This window comes from Sander lucioperca, chromosome 11, assembly GCF_008315115.2.
Source record: "Sander lucioperca isolate FBNREF2018 chromosome 11, SLUC_FBN_1.2, whole genome shotgun sequence".
In the NCBI taxonomy this organism is placed as follows: Eukaryota; Metazoa; Chordata; class Actinopteri; order Perciformes; family Percidae; genus Sander; species Sander lucioperca.
Genome location: NC_050183.1, coordinates 35,814,649 through 35,828,195, shown reverse-complemented (window position 1 = coordinate 35,828,195; position 13,547 = coordinate 35,814,649). Strand labels below are relative to the sequence as shown.

At 38.3% G+C, this 13,547-nt stretch overlaps 1 protein-coding gene across 6 annotated transcripts; it reads right to left on the bottom strand.

The window, feature by feature from the left end:
- Window positions 1-533: 533 nt before the first annotated feature.
- On the bottom strand, window positions 534-11,771 carry il23r (interleukin 23 receptor). Of its 6 annotated transcripts, none has more exons than XM_031318176.2 (18): window positions 11,404-11,769; window positions 11,143-11,213; window positions 10,919-11,030; window positions 10,354-10,483; window positions 10,059-10,237; window positions 9,520-9,643; window positions 9,245-9,411; window positions 8,682-8,818; window positions 8,416-8,590; window positions 8,221-8,303; window positions 7,022-7,223; window positions 6,712-6,915; window positions 6,297-6,395; window positions 5,962-6,117; window positions 3,424-3,564; window positions 3,129-3,213; window positions 2,160-2,250; window positions 535-1,774 (listed from the first exon to the last, which is right to left on the bottom strand). In XM_031318176.2, exons 3-18 carry the CDS (start codon window positions 10,977-10,979, stop codon window positions 1,106-1,108), a joined length of 2,703 nt encoding a protein of 900 aa, XP_031174036.1. In that variant the 5' UTR covers window positions 10,980-11,030; window positions 11,143-11,213; window positions 11,404-11,769; the 3' UTR covers window positions 535-1,105. The 6 variants fall into 6 exon arrangements, with proteins under 6 accessions (XP_035862759.1, XP_031174036.1, XP_031174033.1 ...); XM_031318173.2 differs by having other exon boundaries at window positions 536-1,774; window positions 3,129-3,216; window positions 11,404-11,768; XM_036006865.1 differs by having other exon boundaries at window positions 536-1,771; window positions 11,404-11,768.
- Window positions 11,772-13,547: the final 1,776 nt, after the last annotated feature.

Here is a 13,547-nt window from a genome sequence, read left to right as displayed (position 1 = left end):
CTGACCACTAAAACACCTTTCCATCAAATAAGTTTGTTGAAAACAGTAATAGCATATTATGTTGAAAAAAGCCATTAAAAAAGTCGTATACTATTGTCGTATAATATGTCGACTTTTTTCGACATACTTTACATGACTTTTTTCGACATACTATACTATGACTTTTTATCACTTTTTTCAACATGCTATACTATGACGTTTTATCACTTTTTTTGACATAGTATACTATGACTTTTTATCCCTTTGTTCGATATACTATACCATGCCTTTTTTATGACTTTTTTCAACATACTATACTATGACTTTTTTCGACATATTAACTATGACTTTTTTTATCACTTTTTTTGACATACTATTCTATGATATTTTTGACATGCTATACTGACTTTTTTGACATACTATTCTATGACTTTTTGTGACTTTTTTAAGACATAATATACTATGACTTTTATAGACATTTTAATACTTTAAGTTAGAAAAGAAATTCAAAACAAGTGCAATGTTCTAAATCTTTTGGCATTATTGAACTTTTAAAACCAATAATTAGTTTAGCGTTAGCTTTTCAAAAACCTTTAAATATTCTGCATCTTTTTTTACATTAGTGGTGTTATTCAAATGTTCAAATTCATACTTATTAAAACCCATTTCCACTGTCCAACTATTCTCACTACTTCACCTTCTTCTTACGCAGTTAAGCTAGCAATCCAGTTTAGCTTTATCAATATAGTTTTTTAGCATTCACATGCATTTTCTGCAGGAAATGCATTTTCTAGTTACAACTGCAGACTTGGCGGCTTATTATAAAGTAAGAAACTCACATTCTTTATTAACAAATTAACTTGATGACTTTATAAAGTATGTATATATAGAACGAGGTGCCAACATAATTATAGTGACTATTAAACACTTCAGTCAAATTCAACATAAACATTTCTTAACTTAGTTTTGAACAGAGCTGTTCATAATCACAGATCATGTGAAGCATGATTTTCACTGATTACACATATTCACTGAGGTCAGTGAAGTGGTGATTGGATATAATGCTTTCTTAAAAATCTGTTTAGGAGTGCACATTGTCCTGTTTGTGCCATTCCCTTCGTCCCTGCTACCTCTGTGCATCACAGAGTGCAGTGCTGCTCACAGCAGCTGCTTGGGGGAAATAACCACTTTTCAGTGTTGTCTGAACTGTATATTGAGATGAACAAGTGTCAGCTGTGTCAGGAGTCATTATTTCACCCTGCTGTAAATCCAGAGAGAGTGAGTCTGCTTCTACATCGTTCTCAGTCGCCCTCCTCTCCAGAGAGAAGCCTCCATTCAAGGCAATTGTTGTTTTGGGAGTTTTAGGCCACAAAAGACCGCTATCAGAGCTCAGAGTCAGCCCCAGAGGTGGATCAGTAAAACCCACTTCCACACCGGACAGAAACCCTCCCAGTAATACTCCAAATCTCACACATCTGTCTTCCTCCCAGAATGATGGTAAGTCCCTTTGCTCTTCTTCTGTCTCCTTCACCTCTCCTCCCTGTGGAGCCAATGTAGCAATCTGGGGTTTGTAGTTGACATGTTCCGGCTGGCTGTCAACAAGTATTGTTCCAGGATCTGACATTAGCAAAGGTATCTCTGCTGTTGGTTCTGTGGGTCTTGATCCAACCTGGGATGTTTCGACGTGGATGGTGGGGTACACGTCATCCCTCTCCTCCTGAGAGATCAAACTGATGGGCGACAGCGGAGGGTCGCTGTGGGTGGACGAGAAGGACAGTTCGCTTTCGTACTGCTGCTGACCGAAAAAACAAACAAAAGAAAGCCATAAGTGATGAATATATTGCAAGTATGTTTTTATCAAACTTCTGTTGTTCACTTGCAGCAGCTCACAAAGTTGCACGTTGCCAGAGTGAAAGCAGAAAGTGACAACTGACATTACTTCCTGCTGCAGTCCTGACTGGTGAACCTCTAGAACTTTTTTAGCATGTTTAGAAATTGTATTACAATGGTAGTGATTGATTGATTTCTGTCTTTTAGGAAATATCTTTGATAGCATATAACTATGCTTGTATTGTTGGTGTTAGTGCAGTTGCTAGCTGTTGCTGTTTTTTTACATTTCACATTAAAAGAGGGAAACATGAATCTCAACACATCTGGCTTCATCAGCTCAAATTGATTACCTCCAGTAGTCTGATGGCATTACTGTTTCCTGGTTTTGGTAAGGTTTCATTAAGCCAGGCAGGTCCCCATGATATACATTTCTGTTTTATCCTGGGAAAAAAAGAAGATTAGGTTTTAAAAGGCAGAGCAGTTTTTCCATTATTGATACTGATACTGATTCTGATGCAGTAATGAAGCAAAATGTACAGAATTTAGAAAACATTTTTATTCCACTACTGTTCATATCTAATGATGGCAATTCCATATTTCAGGGGTCTTCAATGTTTTTCAGGCCAAGGACCCCTAAGCTAAAAGAGAGACAGAGTAGGGACCCCCTACTCCATATACTGTACAACATTAAGTTGCATTCAACTGGGCTGCGTGGATGAAAATGAATGGCAGTGGATCCTTAAGCTTAACTGTATGGCTACCATATTAGGCATAGTAAGCTTATCTTCAATGTGTAAATCATTTTTTTTTTCACAAATAGGCCAATTTATCTTTGCTATTAAAATGTTAGATTAATTTGAATGTGTATTTCAGACATATATTAATTTTTGAAAAAAGAAAGTTTTGAAAATTATTTTGTAAACAAATAATTTGGCAGCAACACTGAGGACCCCCTATGGGTCACGGACCCCCTGTTGAATATCTCTGCCATATTTCATAAAGCACACACTCAGTATCTCCACATCCTAAACCACCATCAGATTGGGGTGCTTTGACCACATATTCAGAGTATAACCTTCTCAACAGGGTTTCTGTTCATGTTAATTGCGTGGCTTCTTATTCATGAAATTAGCCACAGTGGCATCCATCCTAGTTACTAGTAAAACAAAACCTATGCACATTCAAAATCAGTTGCAGGAGATTGAGAAAAAAAGTGATGTTTATCCACATAATACTTTCACTATTACTAGATGATGTCTGTCTAACTGTTGTTTTCCATCAAACAATGTTATACAGACATAAATAATGCTTAAAAATACCTTTCCCTCACACAACTCCAGCACATCAGGTTGGCTATGATCGCTATAAAGAGGGTAAGGATGAAAACAGTCCAAATCACCAGGCCTACTACAGGATACAAGAAGAGAAAGACACAACAGTTTAGTAGAGTAGATGTCAAAAAGTTAAGAAAACAAAGTTCTCTTTAATCTTGCCACCTAATGATTTCTTGCCTGACATAAAATGGAGGGGAATTAAAGTTACAGGCAAATGCTTTCACAGAACAGGCTTCATAGGTTGATGTTTAGGGACATGGGATGGCAGCAGGAGACTGACCTGCAGGGGTTTCCGGCTGAGAGCAGATCCGGTTCCCCCGCTGCCCTTCTCCTGCTGAGGTGGATGCAGTCAGCTGCAGAGCCAGAGCTCCTTCAGGACAGTCCAGCCACATCTGTCTGGGGCCGGAGGCAGACACCATCTCTGGAAAAGGAATGGTAAACGGACTGCATTTATATAGCGCTTTTCTCACACATTACAGGCAACATTCATCCAATTCACACACACACTTTCATACAGTGGTGGCCGAGGCTGCCATACAAAGGGCCACCTGCTCATCAGATTAACATTCACGCACAATCACACAGCATCAGGACACACAGACATGTAGAGCGGGGCCAGGGATCGAACCACCAACCTTTGTTTTTAGTTTGATACAACTTTTTCTCTCCTACTGACCCACCGGGCCCGGAACAGAATCAGAAACTCGTGCATGCACACTTTGACTCTCGAAAACACACGCAATAAAATCTATTATAAGCAAATTTGATCACTGGTACAGTCGATGTAATGTCAAAAACATTCCCCAGTCTCTATGTCATTTTATTTTTAATATGTTATTTGACGTTTTTCACCACAACCGTCAAAATGCAGTTAGGCAAGATCAACTGCCTTAATTCAATAGCTACCTGTACATTCAGCTCATGCTAATGTCTCACTCTTGACCTGAGTTTAACTTTTTAAAGAACTTCAATTTAAACCCTAGAATGCCAGAGTATGTAGATAAAGGCTAAAATCTATTTTTATCAGTGTGGTGCAGCCATACCTGCTATCTCCAGACTAGCACCCAATTTTGATAATTCATTATATTGTGATAATTTATGTTTTGAGATATAAGTAACTGCAAAAAATGATAGGAATAAGATAATATTTCAGTAATTTTGAGTAAAACTTTAGAAGAAATGACTGAACGAAAGAGCGATTGTATCCAGTAGACACACAACATGTCACATAAGAAAGAGAAAAAGAAAGCTCTCAGGTGTTTTTACACTAAGGTTCCAGAAATAGTTTATGAAGCAGGATGGTTAGTAACAGCTAAACGGTTGCATGTGTGCATGCAGCCACATGGCTTCCTGTTCGTGGTCAAAGTCAGTTCTAGAAAACTCTATGATTCACTGAAGGCACTGAGAAAATGATGACAACCAGTGTTTGAAACATCAATTTGCTCACTAGTAAACATCTGCATTCCTCAGTTATATGTCGAGAAAGTTTCCAAATACATATTCAAACGAACAATTAGTTTGGAACAACAAGAGGTTTATAGGATATAACTAAAAGCCGGGCTTTCTGAGACAAAACTGTCAATGTATGGCGATTTATTGTCTTAATCAATGTTTTAACATTTGTTATGCTCCATTGACTCTCTTTCTTATGTGGATATTGGCTATAAATAGCAAACTAATAACAAAAGCATAAAACAAGCAAGCATGAGGTTGCTGTTCCACTTTCACCACATTACTGGAAGTGAGAGGTGAAATACCCTGCTGATGCACTGAAGCTTTGTGGGAGGAGAGTATCAATGGAATGCTGGCTGCACACTTTCCTTTATGTAACAGTGGCTTGTGAAACACAATATATGCATACTACTGCATATGTAATTTCCCCACACGTGTGCATACACATAGGCATGCTAGGTAAAGCACATTCACACACACACACACACACACACACACACACACACACCCTCGGTATGGAGGTGAATGGACTATTGTTTGTGGTGCTCACAGCATTGAAAAAGTAGATGAAAATGCAGAACATCTTTTGTATTATGGACTGGCTAGAACAGCCTACATATGTTCATATGTTCACAGGGAGGGCTGCAACTAACAATTACTTTCATTGCCGAATTCTTTCTTGATTAGTTATTTAAAATGTTTTTCACAATGTCCCAAATACCAAGGGGAAGTCTTAAATTCACTTGCTTTGTCAAACTTACAATTTAGAACTAAAATATTTTGTTTTCAATCACATAAGACAAAGAAAAGCGAAATTTGTACGAAATTTCGAACCACTAATTGTAAGAAAAACATATCTTAAGCAATTTATCGATTATCAAAATAGCTCCTGATAAATTTTCTGCCGATCCAGTAATCGTTTTATTAATCAGTCCGTTCAGCTATATTCAGTGGCGTAGTCTACGTGATAGGCAGGTATACGCAGTATACCCACTAAGAAAGCTCCGGGATTTCCATATACCCACTTAAAAATGCCCAATGACACGTAACAACATACTTTCCATTATATTTTTTAATATATTTTGAATTGTCATCTGTGTTTTCCTTCACAAAGGCTAAATAAAGGTATTTCCACCGTAAATTGGTGCAAAAAAGAGATCAGAGAATCAGAATGCAGGAAATTAAGTTTGTGATGCTCCAAATTTCCCTGGGCGAGGACACCCAGACCCCTCACTTTGATATATCCATTCTGGTCCATATATTTATGTAGTGTAGTATACCCGCTAAAATACATTAGACTACACCACTGGCTATGTTCACATAAAGAAGACAATCCCACACAAAGGGACACGGTGCAACTGCTCACTGCTGAGTTGTGTGTTGCTGAAGTCCAGCATCTGGAGATAGATTGTGTAGTTTGTGATGAAGCCTTTCTGCTTGTCTACAGGCAGCTCATCCCACTGGATCTGGATCCGTCTGGCCTCATGGACCAGTACTGACACATTTGGACCACACACTGGCTCTAAAACACATACAAATGAGACAGAGACCAGATAATGAGTGTAGATTGAGTATATAAAGGCTATATAACATGTGATTTCTGAATCGCTCATGTGCAAAATCTATCACATTATATAAACTTAAAATTAAAAATATAGGAATAAACTGTTTTTGTGTTTATGTGGCATTTATGAATCTTACTCTGTTCTTTGGAGTAGACCAGACGGGATGATGGAGCACTGACACCTCTGGTGGTCACAGCATACAGAGAGACATTGTACCTCACACCTGCAGTCAGGCCTGAAACAATACTATCACCATAAGCTCTACTAGGTTTCACAAAACATTCAACTTTGCTTATGAATGTTGGCTGCAGCTGTAGTAAGATTATTCATTTTAAATTCTCAACAGTTACAGTATACAGTACATTTTATACAGTAAAATTAGAAAAGCACACAGTAGTGTAATTCACCAACTGCCCACAAGAGGCCACTGCTTTATCTCAGTTGATGTCCTTTCTAAGTGTATGTCTTGTGCCATGTTATGGATAAAAGCTTTTTCTTTATGTGATGCAATTGTTTTGTGTTATTTCATATATTTTCGGTGTGTTGTGTACCTGTGATTAAAGTGTTGTCTTGATCTTTAGCCACTTTTTGCCACTGCAGCTCTGCCGCAGGTACACTTGTCCATTCTAACACATAGTGCAGTGGTTCTCCTCCAGATGTTGAGCGGTGTTTTTTCCCCGGCCATGACCAGGAGACAAACACAGCACTACCATTTGCTGCAGGAGCCAACAGTCTCAAAACAGATCTGACATCACCTAAACAGTTAGATACCAAGAAATGATTACACTTTATTGGTCTTTTTTCTTGACAACTTAAACTTGTTTTGCTCGGTTTTATCTTCTGTGTCTAATATTTGTGTACCTGAGAGTCTGAGTGGCACATTAGCCGGTGGAGACATTCCATACAAGGTGACAGCACTGATGCTTAGTGCCTGGACCTCTGCTGGTACCTGAACTGAACATGGACTCAAAGCTGCACAACCGGTCACTTCCTGTTTCTGGTCATTACCCAGAAAGATCTTGTACTGTTGCACCGCACCAGTGTAATCATCTGGTGATGGAGGCTGGGGAAGAAGTCCATACATCATCCATTAAGTACATTTTTAAGGAATACATTGACAGTTTGGGAAATATGGTTATTCTCTACGTTAGATGAGAAGATTGATACCACTGTCATATCTGCCTATTAAATACGAACCCACAGCTAACAGATGGGCAGCTTAGCTCTCCATAAAGACTGGAAACAAGGCAAAACAGATAGCCTGGCTCAGTCCAATGGTAACAAAATCCACCTACCAGCACATTTAATGCTCACTAATTAACACATAACTCCTATGTTTAATTCGTACAAAAGCCAAAGTATAAAAACAACAACTTGTGGTTTCATGTGGGGGGGTTACTATATCTTGGCTAGGCTAGAGTTCCGCAGGTTAGTGCCAAGAGAGAGTTATTTTCACCATACAGATATTTAAGTGGTGGCAATCTTTTCATTCAGTAACTCGATAAGAACGCAAATTAGTTCTTCGATTATGCACACAGCGTGTATTCAGAAACTTTGCTTTTAAATGAGCCATCTGTACTTCCGCAAGGTTGTGATGTCACAACTATAATATATATAGATAGAAAGTGCCGCTACAGTATCGTTACAGTTATTGCTCGGCTAAAATAATGATGTAGAGACGCCGAAAACGCAGATGCAAAAGACCCGGGAATGCTGACCAATCAGAGCAGACTGGGCTTTTTGGGAAGGGGGCTTAAAGAGACAGGTGCTTAAGCGAAGCGTTTTAGACAAAAGGTGAATACAGGTATATTCAGACTGACAGTATGAAAAAAATAATGTGTTTTTTGAACATTAAAGCATGTAAACATGTTCTAGTAGAAACCCAAAATATAAGTTTGAAAGCTAAAAATGAGCATGATGTAGGACCTTTAATCATTAAGTAGTGTACATGTTTCTCGATGAATGTATCATATTTCAGGTATTTTGTAAAACTTTGGATTACAAAATGGGCAATATCAATTTTTAAAAGCCAGAGATAATGAATAGCTATGACACATTACCTGCCACAAAACAGTCACCATCCGCAGCCCATTGGTACCCAGGCTGCCTAACATCCTCCACACATGCAGCTGCTGAGATGGACCTAAAGATAAGTTTAACCACAAGATGTGGGTTTTGTATGAGTGACGACAAACTATCACATTATCACATTTAGACTGCCTCTGTTACATGATAAGTAAAAACTGTGAGCTTGCCTTTCCCAGGACTTCTCCCCGCCACAGATGGGCTCCATTTGCTGCAGAAGGACCTTTTGCTGGAGTTTGACCTGGACGTGTCACATGTTCTCATCTGGAACTCATATTCAGTCAGAGGCCTCAGTCCATCCACTTGTATCAGACCCTCACTGAGTTCTGTTTCCTCTCCCACTTCCTAGAAAACATCAAGACATTGCGTCACCCGCACATTGCCTGATTCTGCAAATAACCACAAAGCTATCATGGGTGTCATAAAATCAATTTACCCAGGCGGCATTATCTGTGCGGAGCCTGACATCGGATCTGAGATGCTCCGAGGATTCAGAGGTTTTCCATTGCAATATGGCTGTCATGGAGTTATTCCCAAACTCTATCTGCATGATGCATGGTGTCTCTGGTATCACTGCAATACAAAAGAACATAAAAAAGCATGCACACAAAGGGCAGTGATTATCCAGCATGATGAGCTCCCAGCACGCCCAAATAACTCCAAAACAAAAAATAAAACAGTTACTAATTCATCAATGACTCAAAAATTCTCAAAAAGTCTGTTGCAACAGATGTCAAAACTCTAAAAAATTAACTGAAACAGCAACAGAGGTGGGCCGAGGCAGCGGGCCAACTGTTCACTTCAAAGACATAATACAAAAACAGAGAAACAGTAGCCAAGTCAAATTAGTCAAACTTTGACGATAGAACAAAACGACAGTTCACAGGTTGACTCATTTCTCCAGAAAATACTTCCTACTGCGTAGATGCACTCTCCTTCATAAAGATAAGTGTATTCAAGTGAAATGAATAAGTGTATTCAACAGAAATGGCAGCTTACCTATATCCTTTACACAGAAGGTGAATGTATCAGATTGTGATGCTCCAAAGTGGTTGTAAGCAGTGATAATCAACTGGTATTTAGTGTTTTCATCAATCATTGCTCGGGGTATGGTGATTTCTTCAGCATCCTGGATCTGATCTAAAAGTATCTGGGTCCCATTTTCTCTGATAACAAAATGTGTTAAAAATAAGGTTTGCTCTTGTCAAAAGCACATACTGACCTGCAAGAAAACAATAATAATAGCTTAATTTGACCTAAATATAACACCATACCTGTTGACTGAAATGTTGTAGGTAGTAAGGATGTGTGTTTTCTGTCCTCTCTCCCATGTGCAGTCTATGAAATCTGAGCTCCTTGACATTTCACACATAATATGTTCAGGTTTATCTGGAGGGACTGCACAAAAGAGACAAACAATGAAGCAAATCACCGTAATTTTAGTATTCCCACTGAGAAACACAAAAACTATGTCTCCAATACTGTTCATTGACTAAAAGTGTAATATTACTTTTTCCAACAGAGACTAATGGGAGCTAATCTGCAAATGAGATTCTAACCGAATCCTGTCAGTGTTTCTATAGCTTCCTCAAAATGTAAGACAGAAAGGTCATTTAAACTTAACATTTTGAGAAACAAAATGAAGAAGAAATGAAGTCCACCATGGCCTCCATGCAGAATCACGATAGCATCCAACACTAACAACTACCTGGCAATATACATAGTTTGCAGATTAATTCTCTTCAGATAACATTCATCAATTTCAATTCACAAGCCTATTATGACTGTAGACATAAGTGCCAACTGTACATACGCCCGCCATGTAGGTCCAGTCCATTAACAGTTTGAGGCTTCTGATCAACACCCTTCAGCTCGCAGATCAGTATAGATCGTGGCATCCGGACATTGAACAGCCTGAACATCATCGTGGTGCAATTTACTTTCTTCAAAGAATTCACAGTCTCACCATTCAGCTCCAGGGATATTCTGAAACTGGAATACAGTAACATAACTGCATCTGAACATGTGGGCTATTACATATCTGAATACATTTTATACATAAATGTAGGTACTATATATTTTTTTAATCATATTTCAACCATTCTTACCCCCGTTTACATTCTTTGGTGTGGCAGTACACAGTCAGGTTTGAGCCAATGAGGAAGGGTAGAGCTGGTTCTACTGTCAGGTTGCCAAGGGGAATGAAGCGCTGGCAGCCAGCAGGGAGAAGAGGGAAATCTGTCCAGAAAAAAAACAGACCCAAAGGTTTACATAGCAGTACTATCCAAAGTGAGGAATTATGTTTGGGTTTTATAAGGTTTCAAACTAGATGATACATTTGAATACCTGCCATACGGTAAACATGTTTAAATCCCAAGATGCAGGGATGTGATTCTGTGATGCAAACTATCCCCTCTCTTCCTATTTTATTGTCAATCCCCATTGCTTTCTTTGCAATAACACATGCCAAGAAAAGTTTGATAGAAAAAATGTGTCTTTCCATGATCATTTAACCTCTATACAAAAAAAATAAATTAAAACACTTTTTACTTCACCGCTGTGATCAGAGGTAAGCAAGGGTAAGATCCTGTTTTTCTCACTGAATCAGGAACAAGCTAATAGTAATAATGTGGATAGATGGATGAATGGATATATAGGTACTGTTATACTCACGCTTGATGGAAAAACTGAGAAGTATAATAATGAATCTCCAAAGGGTTGAGGGGAGATTCATTTCAGCTCATTTTTCTTAAACTCTTAGAACCCACTCAGCATTACTCAGAAGCTGCAACAAAAAGTTATTTTTTTAATCATAAATCACCAAATTCATCACCAATTTCTTTTTAAAGAATCACTTTATGGGAATTTCCGCATATGAAGTGACTTTCAAAACTTACCTCAGCAATCTGTGTACAGGAGACGTTCTGGCTAAAAATAGGAAGAGACAATGTTTTGTGGAACTTCAGCTCTGCGACACATGCACCATGACAGATCAGATAAGAGAAAAGACATTTGTGACACGGTGTTATCCTGCTGGTCATTTGATTTTAGAAGACATCTTGAAAGTACATAATGTTCAATTATTATTACACGTTTTCTACATGACTCATCATCCGAATCATCAGTTACGTAAGTAGATATGTTCAGATAAAGCTCACCAGAATTCATGCCGTTTCCGTGCCTTTGTAATGCCTTTAAGGTTTTCTTATCAAGAGACAATCCAACAAGTTTTTAGCCACTGTTACATCTCCCTCAAATGACTTGTTTGTGAGATGCATCTGACTTAAGTAATTTCTGTTGCGCAAATTAAACATCTTAAAGAGGCCAGTGACCTAGTTTGGTGGTAACACAGAACCTTTGAACATTGGCTTCAGTACTTTGGTGCCCTACTTCATCACCACAGTGGTTCAGTTGACTATAAATGTCAGTTTGCTGAGAACCTGCTCTCATTAAACATGCTGCTGTCAGCACCAACATGTAACTTTCTGAGTGACCCCAACGTTTTACTTTGAAAAAGATGCTGAACGTAGCTTCACAGCGACCTCATTATTATTTTTGTTTCCATTAGTCCTGGGACTTTTTTTTTTTTTTTTTTAACATTAACTGTTAATGTGATTACGTCACACCGGTTTTAAAATCCCTTCATTGGCTCCCAGTCCGTCTTAGAATGGATTTTTAAAATTGTAATGATCACTTTAATGACTTGTACGTGGTTAGCTCCAATGTGTATGTCTGACCTCCTACGAGCCTGAATGCAACCTGAGATCCTCGGGCCCCTCAGTTGTAGAATGCCAGGGCATCTAACACTTTTAAGTAACTTTTAAAAACTTTAAGGCTGGCTTTTTATTGATTTCACTGTTGTAAAATAAACTGTAGTGCTGTATTCACATTTTTTAACGGTTTACTCATGTATTTTTCAATTGCATGTTAAGCATCTTGTAAAAAAGCGCTTTATAAATAAAGGTATTATTATTATTATTATAATGGGTGGATGAATGGCAGACATACGCAGTCGATTCATTATACATCATAAACATTAAAGTATTAATTAGGGCTGTAAAAATAACACGTTCATTTTGATTAATTAATCTGAGAAAAAATAACGCGTTCGAAAAAATAATGCAGATTAATCCATTCCATATTGACGTTTGACCCGGAGCCGTTCTAGCCACCATTGGACTGTAAAATGAAGGAGGGAGATGAGAATGTGCTGCCTGGATCATTAACTGGAACATTTACTTGTAAAACTCTTCTTCCTGCCAACCCTGGCTACCGAAATCTGGTGCCACTGATATGTCTGCGCTTTTCTCTGATGCTCTGAAACAGACGGCAACACAAACACCGCTGCACGTGACGCTAGTTAACACTATACTCGACAGCAGCTAACGTTAGCCTACTGCTAGCTAGTAGCTGGATTAAAAACGGTTAAAATGCTGACAGCTAACGCTAAACAGTGTAAAGTTTGACTGTGTTTTACTGTAGAGGATTCAACACCGGTATGTAACAATCTGCAGCTGCCGTCAAAGAAACAACACAGACGGTGCGTTCAATGAAACTGGTAAACTACAGCCTCGTGGTGCATTTGAAGTTATTGTAAATGTCCTTTTCCCATCTGGTGGTTGTTTTTGTCGTTCAACAGCAATTTACTAGTGAAAAAAGTTCTTGTTATTTTTATACATTATTATTAAATCACTTCAATTTTGACCATATGGCCTTAGCAATAAACAAGCCGTTCTTTAATGTCACCAACTGTTGTTTAGTACCCTTTTTTTCTTTTCTTTTTTTACTTTCTTAAAAAGTATCGGTTCAGGCACCGTTAATTATGTATGCGATTCATTTTGATTAATTAATCACAGAGTATGTAATTAATTAGATTACATTTTTTAATCGATTGACAGGCCTAATATTAATTAATTGTAATAATTCACTGCTGTGTCAATCAATCAGTCAATCAATCAATCAATTTACTATTTGTCCCAGAGGGGCGATTTGTGTCGCAGCAGGCATAAAGCATAAAAACATAGATGTATGTATGTATAAAAACGCACACAAAATACACAGCAAATTACAGTATGGCATACAGTACATAAATTATATGTCAAGCAAAACATACCATCACCCTATCGACAACAACAAGTACAGTGTGCACTGTGACTGTCACCCTACCATCATCATCATCATCATCATCATCATCATCATAATCATCACTGTTCACCACAGGCAATGGCAACTATAGATATACTCAGAATTTAGTGGGTGGGCACAGTCAGAGAGGATGGCTGATGCCTTTTTGAGCACCTCC

Excerpts from the sequence above, each read along its gene's own strand:
- il23r (XM_031318173.2), bottom strand. The coding sequence starts at position 10,979 with ATGAATCTCCCCTCAACCCTTTGGAGATTCATTATTATACTTCTCAGT. Across the intron at positions 10,238-10,353 it reads ACCAAAGAATGTAAACGGGG|TTTCAGAATATCCCTGGAGC; the intron begins GTAAGAATGGTT and ends ACTGTATTCCAG. Across the intron at positions 3,217-3,423 it reads TCAGCCGGAAACCCCTGCAG|TAGGCCTGGTGATTTGGACT; the intron begins GTCAGTCTCCTG and ends TGTATCCTGTAG.